Source organism: Aristolochia californica, unplaced genomic scaffold (genome assembly GCF_029961685.1).
Source record: "Aristolochia californica isolate CCGP_79_NKW_82.1479 unplaced genomic scaffold, dmAriCali1.0.hap1 SCAF_3, whole genome shotgun sequence".
In the NCBI taxonomy this organism is placed as follows: domain Eukaryota; kingdom Viridiplantae; phylum Streptophyta; class Magnoliopsida; order Piperales; family Aristolochiaceae; genus Aristolochia; species Aristolochia californica.
Genome location: NW_027181992.1, coordinates 3,209,098 through 3,234,197, shown reverse-complemented (window position 1 = coordinate 3,234,197; position 25,100 = coordinate 3,209,098). Strand labels below are relative to the sequence as shown.

At 38.2% G+C, this 25,100-nt stretch overlaps 2 protein-coding genes across 3 annotated transcripts; one reads left to right on the top strand and one right to left on the bottom strand.

The window, feature by feature from the left end:
- The first annotated feature begins 8,204 nt into the window (after nucleotides 1-8,204).
- LOC137958768 (E3 ubiquitin protein ligase RIE1-like) lies at nucleotides 8,205-14,086 on the top strand. Its single transcript, XM_068805894.1, has 5 exons — nucleotides 8,205-8,927; nucleotides 10,738-10,857; nucleotides 12,797-12,929; nucleotides 13,086-13,244; nucleotides 13,565-14,086. Exons 1-5 carry the CDS (start codon nucleotides 8,437-8,439, stop codon nucleotides 13,724-13,726), a joined length of 1,065 nt encoding a protein of 354 aa, XP_068661995.1. The 5' UTR covers nucleotides 8,205-8,436; the 3' UTR covers nucleotides 13,727-14,086.
- A 322-nt stretch (nucleotides 14,087-14,408) lies between these two features.
- Nucleotides 14,409-23,924, bottom strand: LOC137960125 (probable UDP-3-O-acyl-N-acetylglucosamine deacetylase 1, mitochondrial). Of its 2 annotated transcripts, XM_068807626.1 has the most exons (7): nucleotides 23,766-23,924; nucleotides 23,399-23,689; nucleotides 22,846-23,052; nucleotides 21,685-21,786; nucleotides 18,370-18,434; nucleotides 14,954-15,098; nucleotides 14,409-14,845 (listed from the first exon to the last, which is right to left on the bottom strand). In XM_068807626.1, the coding sequence occupies exons 1-7, from the start codon at nucleotides 23,844-23,846 to the stop codon at nucleotides 14,792-14,794; spliced, it is 945 nt and encodes a 314-aa protein (XP_068663727.1). In that variant the 5' UTR covers nucleotides 23,847-23,924; the 3' UTR covers nucleotides 14,409-14,791. The 2 variants fall into 2 exon arrangements, with proteins under 2 accessions (XP_068663727.1, XP_068663728.1); XM_068807627.1 differs by lacking the exon at nucleotides 21,685-21,786.
- Nucleotides 23,925-25,100: the final 1,176 nt, after the last annotated feature.

The following is a 25,100-nucleotide window of genomic DNA, read 5'->3' as shown; positions in this document are numbered from 1 at the left end:
ACGGTGTCTTGTCTTTCATCATATGCAACTGCTCATGCCACTAGCCCGAGCTCCTCGCCAACCTCTTCACTGGCCACCTCGTTTTTCAACATCATGGCAACTACGAGCACATCTTGCAACTGCTAACTCTCCTACTGGTTCTACTTGGCTTATGGATAGTGGAGCATTGCACCATGTTATCACCGACTCGAGTAATCTCTCTATTCACACTCTTTATGGCAACACTGACAACAATGATTGATGATAGCATGAGTCTTCCTATATTAAGTTCTGGAGCCTAATCAACGTCCTACGCTAAGTCAGCATGTGGATCGGTCTTCGCGGTAAGGTCATCATGGGGGTTGGAAAGGGGCGGGGAACCTCCCTCCCGGGGTGTGGGGGCAGAGCCCCCGCCAGGTCCACAATATATTAATTGTTGTTTTATTAAGGGTAATTTGGAAATTTTACTCTTGTATAGTGGTTGCCCTACTTTTCTCTTTATATTTGGGGCGCCGTTATTAGGGTTTTATCATATGAGGAACATCTTGAGTTATGGCCCGATAGTGGTTAGAGAAAATACATGTAAGTGTGTGCAATCTCTCTTGTAAATTATTTCATCTTTATAATAGATTACTACAGTGGCAAAAGATAGGACGTAGTCTCACCTTGAGGCGAACCTGTATAAATCTTGTGTGTTTTTCGTGCTTGTTTTTTTTCCTTTTTCTGTGATTATTGTTGTTGTTCTCGTTTGTTCGAAATTGGGGCGTCTAATTCCTAACACCTATTACTCATACAGGTTACAAATATCTCTCTACACCCTCACATAAATTTTCCTTGAATAATGTTCTTTGTGTTCCTACCATGCAAGAAAAAATTATTTTTATTTCGCACTTCTGTAAATCTAATAATACTTCAATTAACTTTTTACATACTTATTTTCATGTGAATGATCTTTGCATGGGAGCAAAACTTTTGCAGGGTCGAACTAAGGATGGTATGTATAAATGGCCATCGTCCTTAGTATAGTCTTCACCGATAATAGCTTTTGTCCGGTGTCAAGACCACTTTGTCTATGTGGCATTGTCGCTTAGGTCACCCGTCATCTACAATTTTTAAGTACATTGTGTTTACTTTGCAATTAGATTTATCGCATCCCTTGAATTTCAATTTCAATTGTAATTCTTGTTAATGCAATAAAGTCATAAATTACCATTTTCTTACTCCTCCCTTGTCTCTTCTTCCCCCTCTTGACATTATTTTCTTAGATGTCTGGACCTTTCCTATTTATTCTTTTGATGATTTTAAATATTATGTTTTTTTTATCACTTTACAAAGTATACCTGATTTTAACCTCTCAAACAAAAATCATGTGTTTGATACGTTTGTCCGATTTAAATATTTTGTTAAAAACTTTTTCAGTAAACGGATTAAAACATTTTATTCTAATAATGGTGGGGAATATAAAGAAGTATACTATTTTTAGGCTACCAATGACATTTATCATTTCAGTCCCCTCCACATACACCTGAACACAATGGGTATTCTGAACGACGACATTGTCATATTGTCGAAACAAGTATGTCTCTTCTTTCTCATGCCTCCAAACATCTATCTTCTTTTACCATATGCCAAACTTTTGGGCACTCCTAATTACTCTAAACTCTGAAGTTTTGGTTGTCTCTATTATACGTGGCTCAGGTCATACTCCCACAAACTCACTCTACGTTCCTCTCCTTGCGTCTTTCTTAAGTATTTTATCACTCAAAGTGCCTAATATGTCTTGAAACTACTACCTCTCGTCTTTATAATTTACGACTTGTTAAATTTATTGTGTCTATCTTTTCCTTCACTACCATTCAGTCTCACATCAACCATCCTTCGTTTCGCACACTATCCCACTCTTGTTCGTCTATGTCCTTACTTTCAATTATCGGCACACCAACCATAACTGCGATTCCTATGCCCTCGTGCAAGTTTTATTCAAGACCTCACACCTAAGCCCACTTAAACATCGAACAACCCACACCCATCATCTCTACCTACTTCCTCCCCTCCTTGTGTTATTGTCACCAGATCTAAGAACAACATTTCCAAGCCCATCCAAAAATTAAACCTCACAACCTAGCTTCCTATATTTGTCGATCGTGAACCAACAATCATGACTCAAATCTCACTCATCCCAAATGGCGACAGGCTATGTCTGATGAGTATGATGCTCTTGTTCATAATGGGACATGAGAATTTGTTCGATTGGATCTCTCGCAGAATCTAGTTGGTTACAAATGGATTTTTCGAACTAAATATATATTTGATGACTCTATTAAGAGGTACAAGGCTCACTTAATTGCCAAAGTGTTTCACCAACGCCCTGGGATTGATTATCATAAAACCTTTAGTCCCGTTGTCAAGCCCATCACTATTCGCATTGTTCTTAGCCTTGTCGTAACTCGTGGTTGGTTATTTTGAAAACTTGGTATAAATAATGTGTTTCTCTAAGGTACCCTGTCTGATGATGTTTTTATGGCACAACCACAAGGTTACATTGACCGTGACAATCTTCACCATGTCTACAAACTCCAGAAGGCTATCTACGGTCTCAAACAAGCTCCGCATACTTGAATCATGAGTTGCACCAGTTTCTTATCACATCTGATTTCACCAACTCTCATGTAGACTTCTCTCTATTTATCTCTCACACATGTATTGTTGTGTTGTATATTCTGGTCTATGTCGATGATATTATTATTATAGGAGACAATGATAAAGTTATGGCAACGTTCATCCACCTTTTTGCTCAACAATTTACTCAACGATATTGGCTCCTTGACTTTTTTGGAATTGAAGTCTTTTCTCGTTCTCAAGGATTACCTATGTCTCAACGCCAGCATATTTATAATCTCCTTGCTCGCACACGCATGACAAATACAAAGCCTATAACTATGCCTTTTGCCACGATATCTACACTCACACTATAGTTTGGCACAATACTCTCTGATCCATTTGAATATCGGATTGTTGTTGGTAGTCTCTTATGCCCCCCTGACATTGCTTATGTAGTGAATAAGTTGTCTCAGCTTATGCATTGCCCTACTACTAAGCATTGGGATGCTGACAAGCGATTGTTGCAATATCTTTGTGGGACTCTGGATGGTATTGTACTACATCGACAATCTTATTTGTCTCTTTATGTATTTTTTTATGCCGACTAATCAGGAAACAAGGATGATTTTACTTCCATAGTTGTCTATTTTGTTTACATATATCACAATCCGATGTCTTGAAGTTCTAAAAAGCAATTGACTATGGCTCAATCCTCTACTGAGCCGTAATATTACTCTGTTGCAACCACTGCAACTGAGATCCGTTAGATCTACTCTCTTCTCATTGAATTTTGTGTTTTTCTTCCACAACAATTGGTATTTTATTGTGACAATGTTGGTGCAATAAGTCTAAGCTTCAATCTAATATTTTACTCTCGAATGAAACATATAACTTTGGATTACCATTTCTCGAATGAAACATATAACTTTGGATTACCATTTCATTTGAGAATAAGTTCAGAGTCATGTTTTTTGGGTTACTAATATCTCATTTGCTGATTAGATAACAAATACTTTCACCATTTATGTAAATACTCTTCATCGGTTTTTTTAAGACCAAACTCTTCTGATAACAAATAATATTTATCCATAATCTAAACAATAATTATTATCTTGTACGATAGAAGACAGGGTAAGCAGGTTTTAAATTGGACTCTTCGACCTCCGTTCGCACGGAAAGCAGTCCTTCGAGTCATGTTTCGCGTGCCTCTACGTACAAGTGGAAAGCCTGTCCTTGAACACAGATTAATAAATAGGGGGTAATTATTATACGTCAGATGCCATATTTCTTTATTTGAATTTGACAAACAAGAATTAATTTTTAAAAAAAAAAAACTATTTAATTTAAATATTTTTCACCTTTTCACTCGTACCCAAGCAGGGAAGGTTTCCCCCCCTGTTTTTTTTTGTGGATGGAGAGGGCCCACAATCGTCCCCACACCATCTTGATCCCTCCTCTCTCTTCTATGAGAAGGGCCACAATGCTACTACATATCTGGCCCTTTCTATAACCTCGTTTAATTCAACATGAATTTATTAAGAATTATTAGATGGGCCATATACTAATATCGAGTAACAGATGACTTGAATTAGAAGAAGAAAACTCAAACACTTTTGCTCCTGTTTTCTAACGATTCCATATCGACTCCCGTCATACTGCATGATGCTTTTATGACTATCGGCAACAGTCAGAGGTGTCTCTCCTTGCCGTGAATGCAGATGAACAGAGACGCTGACACTTGCAACTTCCGGGAACCTTCACGATGATTGCCTTGCCTCCCTCAATAATTATCCCCTCTCTTCGCTGCTTCAATACCAGATTTGAGCCATGATTTCTGCAATTAATGAGCACCACGACACAGAGAATTACTACTAAACAAACCGGAAGACGTGAAACTTATCTAGTGGTAGAGAGGCGGTAACTAGAAATACGGTCTTGATTGTAGCAGACCGAAAAGGTAGGCGAGATGCGCGTAGGCTGAAGCCTTCAACATCTTCATTAAAAGCCTTGGAAGTTCGAACATACGTACCCTCTGTCCCAATTCCGTGGATACGATTTCACCTCGTCTCCTTTTGGATGTGAATCATTTATTGTCTCTTCAATCCCAATAAAACCAACTGGCGTTAAGAGTTTGCTGAACCAAGCAGCTCTTTTGAACTTGGTAGTAAAAACGTTAGCGATTGGAGTACGAGTGCAATCTCGCGTTCGTTTTCACAAACAGCCTGAAATTATGATGGGAATTTTAAATAAATTATTCATTTTTTAACAAATATTAACAATAAATCAATTTTCCAAACTTAATATAAAAAAATACCCAAACTTATGTGCACACGACACATCAGCTTTGACTGTTTAAAAGAATCTAATTCAATAATTAAAAAATAGAAAAATGTATGCTGACGTGGAGTTTTGACACGGTGTTGTGATGATGTGTCAAGTGACATGATATTAATTCCTTCAGTCGGTAATGTGGCGCCATTGTGGACCACTTGGTCTCGATGGGGCCCTCATCTTTAAGACAATTTTGGAGGAGGTCATCTTCATCAAATCAAATATCAAATAGAGACCATTCTTCGTCATGTTCTTTTCTTCTCAACCCCTATCGATCAAGGTAGTGATCTAAGGCCGAGCGACAGAAGAAAGATTGAAACTCGAAAGTGGTGAAAATGAAAATATGAAAGATATAACATCGGAGACATTGAGTACTAGACACATGTTATTCGGTGTATAAACCTAGCTAACTCTCATCACTCACGGCAGGCGCTCGGGGACGGCAGCTTTGCGGTCTCACCACTTCAACATACTTCCCGCGGCGGCGCCAATCTAACGCCACGGGGTCCACTACCTCTGCCTTACTCCCGCACACTGCTATCGCGTGCCGGAACCAAAATCGTCCACTGGTCTTCTTCCTACTCTGACCGTTAATTTCCGTCCTCTGCGGCGGACTTTCCGGACGATCTTGGTCGCAAGAGAACCGCCGACTAGATTCCAGAATGCGATCTAACTGCGTCGATATCCTCTGAATTTCGTATGCATCGAACAGAGACGTATCAGTCTTCGTCGGACTCAACAAAACCAGTCCATTTGAGTCGGACGTGATCGACTCGGAATCGCATCGATCCACTTCAGCTCTCTCTTCTCTTCTCATTACCTCCAGCCTATACCGACTCGGTTTGGGATCCCGATGCGTCTTCTTCAAATCGAACTCACGGACCGGAATCATCCCCTCGCCACCGGCGCCGTGCTGGAACCACGCCCATGCCGCTGCTTTTATAAACGCCAACTCGTCTTGACTCGCTGTCCCCCGCCTGATCCTCTCCATCGCTCAACACATCATCTGCTGCTACACAAAAAAAAAAAAAAAACAAACACGTCGAATTCGGATCACAAGCAGTGGAATATCCTTCCGTGAAAGTAGCTCAGTTTCTGGCCGGACTCCGACTATAAAAAAATGCAGAATCGGGAAGGAGAAGAAACGTCGATGAGGAGTAAAGCATTTATTGGAACTCGATCGGCTACGAAATTTCCATTTATTGAGGGGTGACCCGCCAAAATGCAAACCAAGGCGTCGAAAAAGTTTAAGAAGGAAGCCATATATGTATAGGAGAAAGCACTCGTGTGCTGACGTTACGAGAAATTGGGAATTGTGAAGGAAAATGGTTACTCTGTGAGTCGATGACGTGGCGACGGGCTGGGCCCACTGCGTATGTTTGGTTGAGTGTACCAAATTGGAAGTCGTGTAGTGATTCGGAGTGCACGTCGGCTTTTCCGGAGTGGGGCAGGAAGGCTCGAGCGTAGTAGGTAAGAGACTTTGACGTAGCAACGGACTGTACGTATCATCAAACGAGTTCGCCACGTATTTTCGTGGGAGAGAATCGGTCAGATCTCCTAACTTTAACGAGTTGGACTAATAATTTTACTAATTTTACTAATTTATTAAATTTTCTAAATGATAATATTGGTGAGACCGGGTTGATCAACCCAACACTTCACCGGGTTGATGATGATACAAGTTGGTCCGCGTCTATATTTAATGTGCACATGCACTCTTTCAAATTTGACCACTCTACTCTAGCTTCGTCTCAGGGCTTTTATTTGGCAGCATGATTTGGCACGGAGAGCACAACTAAATCATATGCCTTCCAGTGGAAGGTCTAGATCGATGATCCTAGATAAATTACATAAGTGTTTTTGTGAGATATCGTGTGGGTACCTGATCCAAGAGTCTCTTCGGCATAAAACACCACCTTACTATCAAAGTTAGGTACGCCACATCCCGCGTTTGAATCCCGTGAGAAGCAGCTCCAGAATGGGCGGGGTGGGTGTCAGAGTGGTTCCGTCCACTCTTGTAGGCGGTAGTTTTTCGCACCAAACAAATCGGTATGTTGGGTAGTATTGGTTAACCACTGTCATGACATCAGAGCTAAGCACGCCACGTCCCACGTTCGAATCCCATGAAAGGTTACTCCAGAATGGGCAGGATAAGTGTCAGAGTGGTAACTTTTCGTACCTAACAAGCCAGCCTTTTGGGTGTATTGACTAGGCGTTTGACACTTAATTCACCTCGTCTTCCTTGAGGAGCTTCATGAAGTGATCATTTCTATGAATTCCTACAAAATTTTGGTCTCAAGATATCAAATGAAATAATTAAGTTAATAATTATATGTACTATGGTATGCTTTTAGGTCTCAAAAATAGTAAAGAAAAGTTTGGGTAGTACATAGTTTGGTTGGCCGTAGACTAACTGAATGGCCCATGTAAAAAGGGTATAAAGCAGATGGTACCATAAAACACCTGGTTCAAACGACCTAGCAGTATCGTCCAACCAGGAAAAAGAAGCTCAACACAACAAGCAAAATTCATGCAATTGGACAAGAACTGACAAGAGATAGAAAACTCTCTATCAAATGTCATTCACTACACCATTCGAATGAGGTAAGAAGTGAAGAAGAAGACACAGTCACGGTCTAAAGGTCACCTTATCACTTAATAATCGATTGAACAATGGGAGGGAGAAAACTCTTGGTTTGGAATGATTCACTTAGACTGCCTAATAATCAATGTGTGAAGACTAGAAGAGAGAAAGGAAATGATGAAGGCCGACCAATATCGTCCTTGTTGTCGAATCCATATGAGAGATTTCACACTTTCACACTTTGAAAACAAATTTTGATATTGAAATTGAGGGTTTCAAAAGACATCAAAGAACAGTTGAAGTGCTTTTATTTTAAAATAGGAGAAAAGGGGGGAGTCTCCGACCTCTCTTCTCAAGGGTAGATAGACGGGTGGAGGGCCCCCTCTCAAGTTCGTACAAAGAAGGAAACACGGGGAAGAAGCCTTCTAGTTTTCGACAAAAACACATAAAGATGGGAAAGGGGGGGGTATTGTCTCGTGACCTGCCTCAGTTTTGATTTTTGTACGTTTTTAATTTATATTTATGGAATCATGTTGGTATGATTGAGGAGGTTCAATCGGATTGGACTCCCAAAATCTCTCGAGTAAACTTGGGGATTAACCTCGCCGTTGAAATCAGGATTTCATCTCAGTTATCACTTTTTTTAAGTTCTTAATAAAAATGAACAAAACGGGGGAAAAGGGTTAAAAAACATAGCTGACAAAGAAAACAAGACCATCATCGGATCATCCATCTACCCGTCTACGTTTCGGTGCACCAAAATCGTGAATGAAAATCGCTGGGATGGAGATAAAAGGAAACCTTGCCTTAAATCTTGTTCACCTCCTGTGAACTTATAATGTAGGAAAGGTCGCACTGTGGAGAAAAACCCACATAATTCACTGAATGGAATCGTCTTGCATCTGAAAGATCGCCGGAGGGAAGGAGTTCTGATCGGGAAAATGGAAGACACATCGTCGGCAACGACGCCCTTGCTTCGCACGGGGACCGCCACGCCGCCCGCAACCGAGGCCGCTATGCGGCCTAATTCCCTAGCTGTGCTCCTCGGGCGTGCCACGGGACGCCAGGGGCCCTCGATGATGGTGCGTGAAACGGCGGCGTTGCAGCTGGAGGAGCGCCGCGCGGACTGGGGTTACTCGAAGCCGGTGGTTCTTCTGGACATCGTGTGGAACCTCGCCTTCGCGGTGGTCTCCGTGGTGATGCTCGCGTCCTCGTTGAGGGAGAGTCCTAACACGCCAATTAGGATATGGATTTGCGGATACGCGCTCCAATGTGTCGTGCACGTGGTTCTTGTCTGGTTCGAGTATCGGAGGAGGAATTTGAGGAGGAGGGGTTTGGAGGATGGAAGCGGAGGGGCGTCGGATTCCGAAACGAATGATAGCGAGGAGGATGAGAGCGAGGCTGCAGGATTTGGATTTGGAGGTCGGACCAGGTGAGTTGAAACTCGAATTTGTTTGTGTATGTCTTTCCGGCTATAGTTTTTTTGGACAAAAATCCCATAATAAAATCCATTGCCTAGTTTAAGGGTTTAGTATTCCTTTTCTTTCAATTATTTTCTTGCGCGTAAGAGTTTGGTTTAATTTGCGAAATGTTCCAATTGCTTGTTCTTTAATGCTTAAAAGCATAAGTATAGGAGCTTACTTGACTCCTGGTGGATAGTCTCGCATGGAATCCCCGCCTTTTTGATTTATGAAATTAAGTATCCTAGATACATGATTTGCTCAGTCTCTTATCTTGATATGCAATATGAGGAGCTCGAAAGAGTAAATAATTGGGACTCCTTTTCTCTAAAATTCGGATGCAACAGATAGATCTCTACCTGAAGCACTTACGAGCACATTATTTTAGTCACGCAGAGTTTGGGGATCATAGTCAGTTTAGACAGGATTGAGCTTCATGCCGTTAAGGTTTTGTTTAGTTGTCAACATAATGCAGCAGTCCTTCTACTGGGTTTGGACCGATACTCATTACAAAGTAATCATTAAAGAAACAAGACTGAACAGAATCATTTTTGAATGGTCTGGCCATGTTGAAGGAGGCCTCGCAGTATACCTGTGAGGATATGGTTGCCAGTTGAGAGCTTACAGAAGTAGAAGAAGGCTAAAGATGACACAGAGAGAGGTATGTAGAGTATTAATTTAGTAATGGAATTAACTAGAAAAAGGTGGTAAAGAAAGACTTGTAGAATGTTAATTTAGTAATGGCATTAACTAGAAAAAGGTGGTAAAGAAAGACATGTAGAAGGGTAATTTAGTAATGGAGTTAGCTTAGGGCAGCAGAATGGAAGTGGAGGATTTAAGCAGCTGATGACTTTGTTTGAAGGACGAGAATTCCTTTCAAGAAAAGAATATACAGAGGGCAGCAACCAATGAAGCCCAAAGAAAGCAAAATGCAACAAATAACACATTTTTAGTGGGAAGGTCTCGCTCACAACAGTATGCTGCAGTTAAACTCCACTCCTAACTAGAGAATTGGCAATAAAACATGCACTTCATAGATTGAAAATATCATCATAAAAACAAAGTAAATGGCAAGGTTCAGAGAAGGAAGAGACACTCTTAAAATTGGTTGAAGATGTGTGTGTGTGTGTTGAGGGGCAGGAGGTAGGAGTGTGAAGTGCATTTTGTTCTTATCAATCAAGTTTATTAATACGCTTTATGGGTTCTAATTTGTGTAGTATAGAGTAAAATTGTGTATTCTCTTGGTGGTGGAGGAGAAAGGGGGGACACCCTTATATTAAATTTTGTTCTTCCAATAACTGAATAAGTTCTCCATTAAAAATAAAATAAAATAAAATAAAAAGAACAAGCAATCAGGGTTATTAGTCGGTCATATGTGAAACATCCCTACCTTTGCAAACATCAAGGTTCAAAAAGAGAAAAGAAGGCCCTACTACCAGGTTTTGAATTTTTGTTCAACACTAAAAAAATATTTCAATCAGCAAATCATTCTTGCACGTCTCTATTGATTGACGGTTCCAATCATCCTAATATCACAACCTTGTTATGACAGTACCTATAAGGGATGCTGTCAATAATCATAGCTAATTTGGTAAACAACTTATTCATATTTGATTTCAATCTTCGTTGCTTATTGTGTCATAAGTTTAATTTATTTATAAAGCTAGATTCTCTGCTAATACCGATTTATGGGCCTGAATTGGTGCTATACTTGCTAATTTTCCTGTATTTAATTATCTATAGCTTATTCTTTATTTGAGTTCTTCTGCTTTTTGTTGCCAGTGTTGCTAAACGGTGTGAATCTATTAACACAATGGCCTCCTTTCTGTGGTGGATAATCGGCTTTTACTGGGTGGTCTCTGGTGGTGAAACTCTATTACACAGTGCTCCTCGTCTTTACTGGTTAGGCTTTCAACCACCCATTATATGGATAAACATTTAACTCTTAATGTTCTCATGGTGCAATTTCTGTTGTATATATATATATATATATTTTTTTTTTTTTTTTTTTTTAAGGAAAGTGTGTGAAAATTTCTGCTGAAAGTGCTTTCGCTTTTCCTGCAATTTATGCTGTTCTGCTGTTGCCTTCAGTACCTAATCTAAATCACAATGAGTTGTAAGATAAGACTTCAATTGTAAGATTATAAATTTCATTAAAGTTTTACAGCATTTGAAATCTCCTTTGGCAACTGTTTTACTCTGAACTGGGATTTTAATTTTTTTAGTATTCTATTGACACACAGTGCAAGGACAGTGTGAGAATCCTTTTTAATGACACTTGGACAAATACAATATGATGTAAGCAGATATAAGTGATAAGTTAATAAACTCAAAAGCCAAACATAGTGTCAAAAAAATGATATGCTGAAATTTGATTGAGTTCCTTGTTCTATCGAAAAAAGAAAAATGAAGCTACTTTTTATTGTTTTCATGAATTAACCTTTTCAAAAATCTACAAGCAAAACAGTGCTTATCCATGACAAGAAGCTAAAAAATGAATATTTCCTTCCGAAGTTGGCAATGCACTTCTTCTTGCAAAAGAAATAAGTAAAATTTTTTTGAGAATTAAATGCATAGAATTTAGTTTTATGTTATTTTTTTAGAATATGGAGATCAAAGGGTATTTTAGTCACTTAGAGAGATTACGGGTCAAGCCTGAATGCTAATCAAGATTGCCGACATTCTGTGGCAGCCTTCTGCTCCCCATAACTCTTTCGCGTCTCTCTGTTTCTCCTTATTTTCTTTTAATTTCACTATTTTCTCGCATCTATATCTCTAAGCAACTGATTACATTTCAACCTGCATATGTACCATGTATCATCTTTTTATCAGGCTATCATACTGCAAATCATGCGGATGTTGCCCTTGCTATACCTTGTTTATTTTGTCTATTCAGCATCTCTGTTCCAACAACTTTTTGAGGATTATATAAGGTGATCAAACTACTTCCTGGGACCTTATGATTAGGTTCTTGTTCCTTTTTTTCTTAGTACTTGTATTTTCTACTGTAAAAGTTGATTAAGATTGAGAATTTGGGGAGGAAGAAGAGAAAAGAGAAGAAAATTAAAAGTGTAATTCTCTCCCTCTTGTATTCATTAAGTTGTACTATTAAACATATATATATTGGTTAAATTGGGTGTTAATACACCAAAGACTATAATGCTTTATGTTTTCCCTTACAATAAGTTGTATCAATAAAATACCCCTAACTTAAAGACTCATAAAAGATATTTAACTAAATTACTGTAATGCCACTGGTTGACTTCTTTAACATCTCCAAAAGTCAACTACTGATCCTAATGCACTGTGGCCAACTTGATATTACCTCACGATTTATCAACTGAAACCCTTAGTTGAGTAGGTTTGTCTTTTGTAGAGAACTTCATCTTTCAATTTCTACCGGAAAGAATGTGCTAGCAAAATGATTCTCATAGGTTTTCATCCTCTCATTGTTGTTCAAGTGGAATCCTTAGTAGAAAAATGAAGTGATATTAGCTCATAGAAAAAGTTTTATTGTGTCTCTGAGGAAAAACCAGACATTGGTACTTTCCAAGAATGTTTATATTCTATTTTATTTCCAAAGAATTTTGTGATTTTCTTTTAGAGTTTTGTGCTAATTTCTCTTGACTTTATGACCAACTTATGATATTTTGATCAGTAAGGTCAATCGCTCCTGTGTCAATTCATCAATGCTTGAAACAAGCTAGTGTTCTTAGCTTTCTTTATTGGCTGTTATACAATAAATCTTTGGCTGACGGCCTGTTTCTCTTTCTTGTAAAAACTCGAGAGACAATGAGGAGCTAATAATTTCTGGGTTTCTCTTCTTAATGGGTATGTGCAGGTTGGCTGTGGTATTTCTTGCATTCGATGTGTTCTTTGCTATTTTTTGTGTTGCTCTGGCATGTGTCATAGGGATCGCACTCTGCTGCTGCTTACCTTGCATTATTGCTATTCTTTATGCTGTGGCAGGCCAGGTATCAATCTAAAAGTAGTTTCCTTTTCATCCTTTTTTTAAAGTTAATTTATTATGTAAAGAGGTAACTTCTTCAACAAAACAAAATTACAGTAGCCTACTAGTTGTCATATTAAAACAGGATGATTGCAACATTTCACTTGTTCTGAATGAGCAGGAAGGAGCTTCAGATGCAGATATCAGCATTCTTCCAAGATATAGATTTGATCAAAGCTCTTTCAGTGAGGGGAAAACTACTGATGGTGCAGGAGCTATGGTACCTATTGCAACACATGGTGGAGGGACTGATGAGCGTGCTCTTCTCCATGAGGATGCAGTAAGAATCTTTTTTTTTTATTTTCTCATCCTTTTATGAGACCAGTAGAGTAAAAAGATAAAAAACTGATCGAAGATTTAGTAAATTTTAATCGTTTTATGGGTAATTGTTGGAGATATTTGTCTTGTCAAACCATATTAGCTCAGTGATATTTAGGGATGTTTTGCTAGAAATTTCATTAATTATTGACAAGCCTATATGCTCAAGAAGACTCTTTCTTCTTTACTTTGGCACGTGTTCAAGCCTGAAGAAAGTCTAAAACCATTTTCTTGCGTGTCTCTTAATGATATTGAGAATGCGGAGTGTCATGCTGCTTTCAGGAATGCTGTATTTGCCTGACTGCTTACGATGATGGTGTGGAGCTTCATTGCCTTCCATGCAATCATCATTTCCATGCCACTTGCATCTGTAAATGGCTTCGGATTAATGCAACTTGCCCACTGTGCAAGTACAATATCCTCAAGGGTGGAGAACAGGTCTGAAGAACAGGAGGGGATTAATGCTTCTTAGTCCAGTCGCTACCATGCTTCTGCATCATCTGTACATATGTAAACAGCAGCCAAATACATGTTTTGGTCCAAGCATTTTGGTTCCAGAAATTCGTCTTTAGAGGGATTGCTGTTGTATCTTGACTGCACTTGTGTCATCAATCTCACTGGTTTTGTTTCGTCTCTAGAAGGTAAAATGGCTAAGTTGGCAGAGAGCCGGTCCCCCAGTAATATTGCGCAGTAGCAGTTCTTTAGCCTGAGTTGATTTGTTAGTGGATTTTCTGTCTGTATGCCTATTGTGTGGAGACTATCATCTTCTGGAAATATACAAATACATTTTTCTTTTTTTTTGCCCATCAAAGACTTAATTTAGCTGCATATCAAGAGACCGTGTTACCCCCACAATCCCTTTGGATTTGCCGAGCATTCCACTTAATTCACAGCGATTGTGACTCTGGCATCACAAAGTTTACACGGGAATTTGCTCTTGTATGAGGGCTCACCCTGAATGGTGATCCTGCGTTTCAATCAATAACTTTTCATATGCTAAGACAGGAGGCCTTACTGAAAAGAATTTGTCAGCATGGGGTTTTGGATGAGAAATGCGGTCCCTTTGACGTCACGTATGGCAGTTTGGTTGGAAGGGCTGCATCTGCTTTGATAAGCTGACAACAATAGCAATGGAAAATTTCGTGTAGGAAGGGTATGGCAATTTAGCTCTGCAAGGGCTTATAATGTGGTGTCGCAGAGAAAACTATTCATACGAGAAAGTGATAGATTCATCAGGATTCTCCACAGTGCATTTCGAACTCAAACTGAGAGATACTCAATTCTTTGTCTGAAGATGCAAAAATATAATACGGGCATTTCTCAGTTAACGTGGTACATCTCCATTAGTACTTCATGACTTGCTTTTCCTGTCCTCTTCTTTGTAAGGCCAGCGCAAAGCACATGATTGCAGACCAGAATCATCCGAGTTGAAAAATACCACCTACTGGAGCTTGGACACGCACGTGGATCTGTTGTTGGCCTTAGATAGACCCTTTAATTCAGATCCTTTCAATGAGAACCAGACAAGAGTCTAAGAAGTTGTATGTGCAGTGAATGACCACCCTGTATCATGGCTTCGTTAGAACAGGAGGAACTCGAAAAGAATGAGATGAGGCAAAAAAATATGAACAAAACCCCTGAAACTCCTTTATTATGGCTAGAGAAAGGTACCTTGTAAGCAATTATGTGTCCGACTGGAAGCCCTTGATGTCCATCCTGAGCAAAAAGCGAAAGGTCCCCAATGAGATCCAAGACCTTGTGGCGGCAAGGTTCATCATCAAAATGCAATGGTGGATTCAACCAGCCTGCATTGGTGCTGCAGAAGAAAAAAACTCAGATTCAACCAGAGCCTATACTGATGCCACAGAAGATCAACAAGCTTTAAAAAAATGAATACACCAATAACAAAGAGTACACTTAGTTAAAATCGGGTCTAGGTTTATCCCAGAATGACTAACCAAAGTTAGGTTCCCACATGTGGACAAGTTTTTGTGAAGGCACACAGACAAGTAGTCACTTTGAACACATATAAAAGCTGGATCTAGGTTCATCCCAAAATGATTAGCTGAGTTATAAAGACTTCTTCCAATATAATATGCACAGAATTTTCCTAGTCATGGATTTATATGAGACTATGCTTAAGAACCTAAGCAAACTGGACCTCAAAATGGCATTAGTTCATATAAATGGTGCAATAATCAACCTAGACCATGAAACTCATAATCCTGATGTTGTCATTATCTTACTGAATACAACCTCATAAGAACAACAATTGGACAGTACAAGAAAACCAAACAGGTACTCTCTATGCCAAAAGCAATAATACCCCTAAATGGTCCTGATTGGTAGTGTGTAACTACTAGAATTTAACAGATTATCAATGTTCTTTTGCTCTTTCAGCACTTGGAAAAACAGACATCATGTTCCTTTGCAAACAAAATGAAACATTTAGAGAGAGAAAGCTATGATTCTATATCCTACTATACAGAACCACCACTCGACCATAAAACTTTCAAAAAAGAAAACCAGGACGCAACATTTCGAAAATGGTGCAAGGGTACTTTAAGAAGTCAGAACAAGCAAATAGGAAAAAAGTGTAATACCACCGCATAAAAAAATAACGATAGAGAAGCATTTTCCAGTACAAGATAGTTTCAACCAATTGGATAGGCAATATTTGTAAGTTAAGGAAAAATAAATCAACCCAAAGCATAAGACAAAGAAGTAGCTAACTTACTATACCAGCATTTATAAAACCTAGACTAGACCGACCGGTTGATTTGGATTCAACCGGTTGAACCGGACTCAGTCCCCTATCCAGGTTATGGGTCTAGAAGACTGGGGGAAAGGGAAAAACCCAGTTGACCCCGCTGGATTTGCTGGTTTAACAAGAGCACTAGGTGACCCGGCCAAGCAGCCAGCTCGCTACAGCTGAGGGAGGGGTCCATAGCTTCCTCTTGTGTCCGAACGGTTTCAAAGTCATACAGAGACTAAGTAGTCTGTAACTTCTTGTAGGCTACTTTAATGGCAGAAGTACGCTTCCCAGCAAGGGCTTCCAATTTTTATGGCTTCCTCGTGACAGAGCATTTCTACATCTTCCAAAGGCCTAGAGCCCTTCAAAGGGTCAGCATTGACAGTTTCTGCAAATGTGATCTTACAGATTTTGTCTACTGGAGCAACTCCAGCTGCACAGAGGTGAAGAAGCTTCATGAAGGTCTGCACTAATCCACTAACACCAGCAGATTTAGGCTTCACCCAGTCCATATGAAGATGAAACATGGAAATGATCACCAATAAAGACAAGAAACTTACAATAAGAAAAGTATGATTATTGGTTTTGAGGATGAAATAGTTGAAAGACAAAAGAGGGAGAACAAATGTCAAAAGTATGAAGTACGATTAAGACGATGAAAGCCAAGAGATAGAAGAGCCTCTGCTTTCGCTTTAATCACTTGAATCAAACACGACAGTGGGATTCTGGAAAAAGGTCTTTTCATTTTTTTAATATGATGTCATTCAGGTTCAACTGGGTTGGTCAGTTTTTATAACATTGTATTATAGGTAGAAGTAGCCAACGTTAGGAAAAAGCACTGAACTTGTATAATAGGTTTGGTGAAGAAATTAAAAAAAAAACATTTCTAATTAAAAATATAAAAAATAATTATCCACATGAAAAACATCAAAAACTATTTACCACAATAGCACATTGAAAACCAAGCGGCTAATAATTTTTTTTTGAAGTAAGCAGCTAATAATTATAAACAACGCTAAAAAGTTTAATTGATAAATGCTTTATGTCAACATCAACCCAGTGATATTTTTTCTTCTGTTGTGAGACAAGAACACCTAGGTTTAAGATCATGGGTAATTAAGAACTTTAATAAGTTCTTTATCAAAAAAGAACTTTAATAAGTTACAATGCTGCCACTCTATTACATGGAGGTGACACTGAAATGTTGCCAATACTTTAGATGGGCCTTGTGAAAGGGGTATAGCAAGCTTACAAAAATAATAATAATAATAAAATGACCGATGCATTGGCACTTTTAGCCCATCAACAGGCCTCATTGGCATTGAATGTGCCATTGTCATAAATATTTATGGATGTTTTAGATTTTAAGTAAATACTTTTTATATTCTATAAGTTTTTAAAAACTCTTAAAAACAAAAATTATAGCCACTCTATATCCAATATAGGCAACAAATGAAATAATCATAATATCACAACCAAAGCCTTATCCCACCTGTGGTGTGGTGCCTACATTTGCCCTCCACGTTGCTCTACCATTTGTTAACCCATTGCTAGTCTACTCTTAAAGTTATTTCTTTGTTAAGAAAAGTGTCACACAAATCCATTATAAGAAAGATCTTAGGTTTATTACTTGGGAAAAGGTCTTCTAACTTAGCTAGTCATTTTGGGTTGGATTTTGAATAGGTTGTATTTCAAACCAACTTTATCATGGTATCAGAGAGGGTATGTGAATGTGGACCTCACCCAATATTATTCATGTGTTCACCTTAAAAGAAGGTCAAACATGTAAGGGAGAGTGTTAAGAATAGCCCCACATAAATACACAATAAAAAAGATCTTGCATTTATATCATGAAAAGAGGCCTTAAAACTAGCTATCATTTTGGGATAGACCAAGATACAAACTTTATCATTCTTCACTAATTTTATCCATGTCATTTCAAATTTCCTCTATTTCTCATCAGTCTATCAATCAGCATCTTCAATACCCTTCACAGTGAAATAGTTAGTCTTCATCAAACATGGAAAAAGCCATCCTAAACTTATCTTCTCTTTACATGGTACTGCTCCAAAGGCTAACCTAATAGGTTCATCAGTAGTTTTCTCTTTCCTAGTTAGCCCCAGATTCATTTCCACCTCACCACCATCAATCAACTTAGTATTTAGCTGCCAGTCTCAAGCAGGTCAAGGACTGCATCAATTTAGTAGTTGCAGTCAAACCTTTAGGAAAACTTAAAACATGAATCTAAATCTCAGTAACCATAAAATAATGATCTATAAAATGCAAAATATAATTTCATTAACCAAAATGCGGCAGAGAGAGTGGAGCAAACAACCTGCACACAATAGCATTTTCTGTTGACCCCCCTTGAATAAGTCCAGCACTACGCAGTCTCTCAACCTGCAAAACAATTTGAAGCAACACATAAGCATGGTTGCAACAATATCATATTTCTGCTGTTACACTGACCATCTTTTAGAATCTAACAGTGCAACTCAGAATAAAGAAATATTGAGAGAGGAAAAAGCACTTGTCTAGCCAGTCCTTCCAACGACCAGTCAACTCGCCTTTATAGAAGATTTAAAAAATAAAGTTTGCGTCGAAAAAGGAGTTTGCAAATACTCAGAAACTGAAACTGATTAGGACTCCAAAAGCTAAATGACTTTGATAACTACACAACTTTTTATTCATAGACAAAGGACTTCTAATAAAATTCTAATCCTTCAACATTTTTTTTTTTTTTTTTGGGAAGAATCCTTCAGCATCTTATTCTTCAATAACTCCAACACTACCAATAGGCTACATCATCATACAATTTTATAGTTAGATATAACAAAATTATTTTTAAAAACTTTATATTAATCAGTATAAGAACTAGTGAACTTACTAAAGATTTAGTTATATTTGTTACAGTTTTGGTCCCATGTGATACTTCCTACTAGACAAAAGTAAGAGAAAGGGGGGGAGAGAAAGATATGTGTCAGAGAGGAAAGATAAGAATGAGAATTAGTTGAGAGGGAGCATGAAAGAAGAGAAAGACCAACAAAAAAAAGAAGGGGTTGTCAGAGAAACAGACCCATCAACTAGAGTAACTTGTTTAAAGGAAGGTGAGGGACAAAAATTCATGAAAAGAGAGGATGTGCCTGACATGTGTGACAATGCTTCTGACTCAATAACCTAGGAAGAAACAAGACTCACATATAGGGTAGACGTACCTGAGTTAGCAAGAGTGGCTGTAGAATGTGTAGGTTGAGCTATAGATGCAGAGGAAGATAAGGAGGTCAACTGAGCTAGTCGTTGGGCCAATTGCCGACTCTTATTAGGAGCCCCTGGTACAACACCAACCGCTAGACTGGAAGATACCTTATTATTGCCCTAAACAGTAGAGTTAGCCCATGCCGGTTTGCCAAACTTGTCCAGCACTTACCAAAAAAATGGTTGGTACACCCACAATGTACACACCATTGATCACCTTGGCTCTAGCATGGCCTGAGCTATCTCAGTCTCATCCTCTGCTACCCCCACAACGTCCACAAGTAGTTTCTGACCAACTCAGCACATGCTGAATATTGAGGGTAGCAACCTCAACACCTTTTGTTGCCTTGCTACTAGCACAGCAAATTTTGCGCGAATGATCCTATTGAAAGCATTAGGACAAGTAATTGTGCTCAGATTGCATCATATTCGGACCCCAAACTATCCAAAAACTTTGCTACATAAATCTGTTCTTGCTCCTTTTGAAGCTCCTTTTCATCAATAGTAAAGGATGGTAAATACTAATCTCCTGGAGCACACTTTGCAACTCACTATAATAATCAGCGACTGTTCTTTCACCTCTTTTTAGACTAAACAACTTGACGTACAACTCGTAAATTCTTGACAAATTACTTTACGGGGCATATATCGATTCAAGGAAATTCCAAATTTCTTTTGTCGTTTTATAATTCATAATCTAACTTCTAAGCTTGGATTCAATGCTATTAAGTAGCGATGTTATTACTTGACGATCTTCTGCCTCCCGGTCGTCAGTTATTGGGACAAGAGGATAATCTCTAAGATATTCACTCTTGTCCTTGACCTTAAGATAGATCCTAACTGATTTGGACCATCTTAAGTAATTTAGCCATTTACATTTTTTGTGGTAATAGCAATTGTATCTTTCTCATCTCTCTAATTGGGGTAAACACTTCACTAGAGTTAGCTATATTATTTCAGAACAATTAGATGAAAAACAAAAAAACAAAAAACTTCAAGACAATGTTTGTGCAAGTTATTTGGTCCCACACCAAAGTAATTAGGGCAATGACCAACTTCAACATAGTCCCAATTATCCAATTCAGTATGCAGCAGGTGTAATTGCACTCAATATACCAAAATTTGTCAACAAGATGGATGACATCAACATCTAGAGAGGTGAGCAGGTCTTGTCACCTACACAGGCAGTAATTGGGATAATCCCAAAGGATACAACCCTCTAGAGGCACAAACTTCACATATAACTACTGAATTAGCAGTAGAAATCATCAACCCTAAGGTTATGGCACAAAAGAAAAAAAAATCTCACCTTTAGCCTCAATCCAAAGAAATCTTAAAATTTTCCTCTTCAGGAGTATGTGTAAGTTAGAGAAGAGAAGAACGAACAGGATCTCACCACTCTAATATCGTGTAAAAATAGAAGGTTGTAAGGGAAACAGAAGAAAAATAGAGAGAACGGGAGGAGAAAGGTGCGTTGTTCTGCACTAAATGGGGGCAAAAATTTGTCCCCCTCTTCTATTTATTTCACACTTAAGTGACTTTTGTGTCCAATTACATAAATGCCCTCAGAACTCAAAACTTCATATTCTCCCTAATTACATAACAGAATAAGATGTAGTCTGGACCATAGACTCCTAACACATACTCAAGCTTTCTGACCTTCCTACAGACTCATGTAGAATATGTAAAATGACCAAAATGACCTTACTTAATATTTGACATGTGGTGAACATGATCTTTGAGGTTTAGGTAAAGCAATGAGTCTATCATCCAATGGAGGACCATAAAGGACTTAGACAAGGATGTAGTACGACTTACCTTGGGAGCATCAATAAATGTCACAGGTGATGTTTTTGCTTGTGAGCACAAGTATATGTCTTAAAGAGAGGAGGTGTAACTATCTAATCAATGGACACAATATGTTTAGGTAAAACTTATAAAGATTTGATACAGATGGTGATGTACCTATATGATAGAACAAAATACCCTCAAAGAAAGTAACGTCTGCATATGTGAACAGCTCTTAGAGTAGGATGATAACCTACATAGCATTTTTTATTTTATGAGTACCAGACAAAAACATATTTAAGAGCATGTTCGCCAAGTTTATTCCTTCCAAGAGACAAATTATGTAACCACTACTCTTGTACAAGCCCTAAGCCTCAACCTCTTAAAGACATGTTTCATTCTATTACTATCTAAGAACACGGAAAGCCAGAATCGTCTAATAACAGATTTAACTAATTTCATGAATGAAGCCTTCACAAGAGTACAATCACAAAAAAATAAAAATAAAAAATAAAAAAGACAAAATAATATTCAAAGTATACTCACAAATAACAAAAACACTAAAAAAACTGATTTAAAACACGATGCAGTGGAACTGAAAATAAACCTCTTCATAAATGCAGAAAGTTCTAGAGGAAGCAATTTCCTCAGTGTAAACAGAACTATCCAGGGACAAACAAGAAAACCACTGACGACCAATAGCAGGCACCTACAACAGAGAAGAATGCATATGGAAATCATCAGTCGATAGTCTGACTATAAAGACGAGAAATACTGAGAAATCGCCAGTTTACTACAGTACTCTAAAAAATGGTTACACCACCAAACCAACAAGAATAGTTTTTATCACCAAGCTGGGCAACTACCAGTTCCCAGTGACCTAGGCACTCCACAAGGGGCAAGCACATGTTGAGTAGTTCGCCTCCCAGTACAGACAACATAGAGACACTTTTTGGCTTCCCAAGAGTCCTTTCTGCAAGCCTTTCCAGATGCTACAACCAATTTATCTCAAATAAATTACAATAATATAACTTACTGATTGTCATAGTATTTGAAAATAGTTATTTCTTTTTTACTTTAAAATAGGCTGGATTTTTCTTTAATCATAAAGATTTGGTTATATTTTAGGATGCCTTTGTTGGTTGAACTGCCAGGTCCCAGCGTTTAAACTGGTTGAACTTGAACTGGTCTAATCAGTTATGGATGCCCAAATTGGGTTTCATTTTCTAAAGGACTGCAGCCTGCGCAATCAATGCAAATTTTTGTGCCATGAGCTTACGACCATGCTACTGTTGGGTTACTAAATGAAAATGTTCTACCAAATAAATGTGTATCCCATGTACACTATAGACCTTAGTTGATGCAAACGTTACATTATTTTTCTTCTAAATCTACAATTATTTATGCAATAAACCATTATGAGATATATGTCTTAATGGTTTCAGCAAGGATTTTAGATGTGTCCAGTTATGATGATTAAAAATCCTTTTGAAAGAGATACTACTGTTCTCCCATTTTCATGTAACTCAATTTCATAAATGTAAAAATGATAAGGAAGGGCAGGTAAAAATCACAATGACAACAACTACTGCGTGAGAACAAAGGAACTAAGTACTCATATGACCTTAAGTCTTTTCAAATTATATATCTGCTAGTTCCTGCAAATGGTTCGGAAGAACCCAGTTCACAATGAATTGGGACTAGCCATAGTTCCATCTCATTGTCAGTTTATTTCATTGGAAAACGAAGAGATCTAGAACTATTTTACCTGGGGAAAATCTATTCCATAAGTGATATGAACAGTGGAAGAAGGAAACGCAGCTACAAAAGAATCATTCCTCCATAAATGAACTGGCTCAAGAACAAAAGGGGCCCTTTTATTGATGCTATTGCCATTGTCATCCTTTGCGATGCACAATCCACCTTCTTCTATCGCCTGTACCCACTGCTTTGCTGACCCATCTAATAAAGGTACCTACATATCAAACTAAATTAGCCAGTCAGTGGATCCGGAACTCTCATTCTTCATACTCTAATTAATCAAATTGATGTTTCAGTCAGGGAGTATAAGAGCATCGCAGATCATAAGAGAAAAACGTCTCTTTTCTTTCTTCGAAATGGTGAGAAATAACTTGAGGTAGACGACAAGTCACAAGAGACGAGAACGAAAAGAGAGAGAAACAGAAGAATAAAAGGTTGCAAGTGGACACGTTGTACAAAAGTACAAGACTCATCAGCCGATGAAAGAAATAAAAAGCAGAGGCCCCAGACTCAAACTCGCATACAATGAACGGAAGAAAGAGCAAGAAAAAAAAATCTACCTCGTTTCCTCCAGTAATCTCTATACGACAATTATCCACACCAACCGCCTCGAGGGCCGATAACAAGTGTTCCACGGTCCTAACCATAGTTCCATTCCGACATAAGGTGGTGCAGAGAGGCGATTCTGACACGAAATCAACCGACGCGGGGATCCGGTGGCCACCACAGACGAAGAACCGGCCTTCACCGGCCCTCGCCGGGCAGATAGTCGCAGTGGTACACGCACCGCTATGGAGTGATACTCCCGATCTGGAAACCTTCGAGACTAGTGTTTGTTGGAGCACTCCTATCTGCAAAATAACATCGCTCGTATGTGCTTCAAAACGCACAAAGATGTGTCGAATAGTTTAGAACGGCATGAATTACCTCTTTCCATGAGATGGGAACAGCGGAGAGCTTTGAGAATTTCGATGCGACCTTGCGAATGGCTTCCATGAAAGAGGCCATTCCCTGAATGTTTTGAGAACTTTCGCGCGGCGGGAGGCTTTGAAAATGATTCGGACGTGACAAAATGCGCAGGGAAGCGGTTCGTCGAACTGCCAGTGAGCCACCCGGGAATACTGTAGAACCTCCACTAGCAGGAGCTGGCTCGGGTTAGGTTAAAAGGAAACTGATTCAAAATGTCCGTACGCGACCCAACCTATTTTTTAATTGAGGGTTTTTTTTAAAACTCAATATAATTATATATATGTATTATTAATTATTATAGACTTTATATTTTGTTATTTATATCTTTATTCTCACTCCAAAATTTTGACTTAAAACTTGTTACAAGGTGGGGATGGGGTTAGATTAAACCCATATTTGATTTTATGGAGCCAAATTTCAAGTTAGGTTGAATGGATCGCTCTAGCATGGATGACGAAAGTTGAATTTCGATAGTATGAGAAATAATTTTTAAAGTATGAGTATAAATCTAAGTTCATTACCCAATTTTTAATTCTTAAACATCAAATTTATATTTTAAAAAAATTAATTTTTTTGTAATTGCTATTTATTATTCAATATATTTACATTGATGGTGATTTAAGATTTTTTGTTTATTAAATTTTAACGATAAAATAAAATAATAATAATAATTTATATATATAATGAAGTCGACGATAATTTTGTAAATAAAATGATTTTTTAATGAAGAAAATGATGAGTGCAGCCACTCATTTACTTTATTCCTTAAAGCATCTATTTGTTGCTTACAAGTATGAACTACTCCTACTCTCTAAAAAATAAGTTAATTATTTTAAATAATAAAAAAATTCACCAAATGATGGAATTTGGAGAGAAAATAAAAGAAATAGAAATTTGAGAGAAAATCTTAATAATCATAATTTTAAAATATTAATAATCCTCCTACTCTCCTCTAATTATCGTCCTAGGAGAGAGATCAGAAAGCACTAAACCTAAATTTTTTGTTACTAAGTTGAATTAACAATTCTATTGTTCACCTTCTCGATTTCAAAAGAGAGTAGTTATCAAGTCCATAGACGAAGAACAGTCTAGATTTCATGGTTATACTCCATTGGCCCAAATTCAATAACTATTTCATTCCAATTAGAATTACGCTTATGGGTGGCACCAAGTCAAATGGGCTCGCAAATCGTTTGAGCTCGACTCAAAAAAGCTCGATTCGGTTCAATTTTTACTTGAACTCGGCTCAAACTTAAAATAAGGCTCGTTAAGTATAACAAGTCAAGTTTGAGA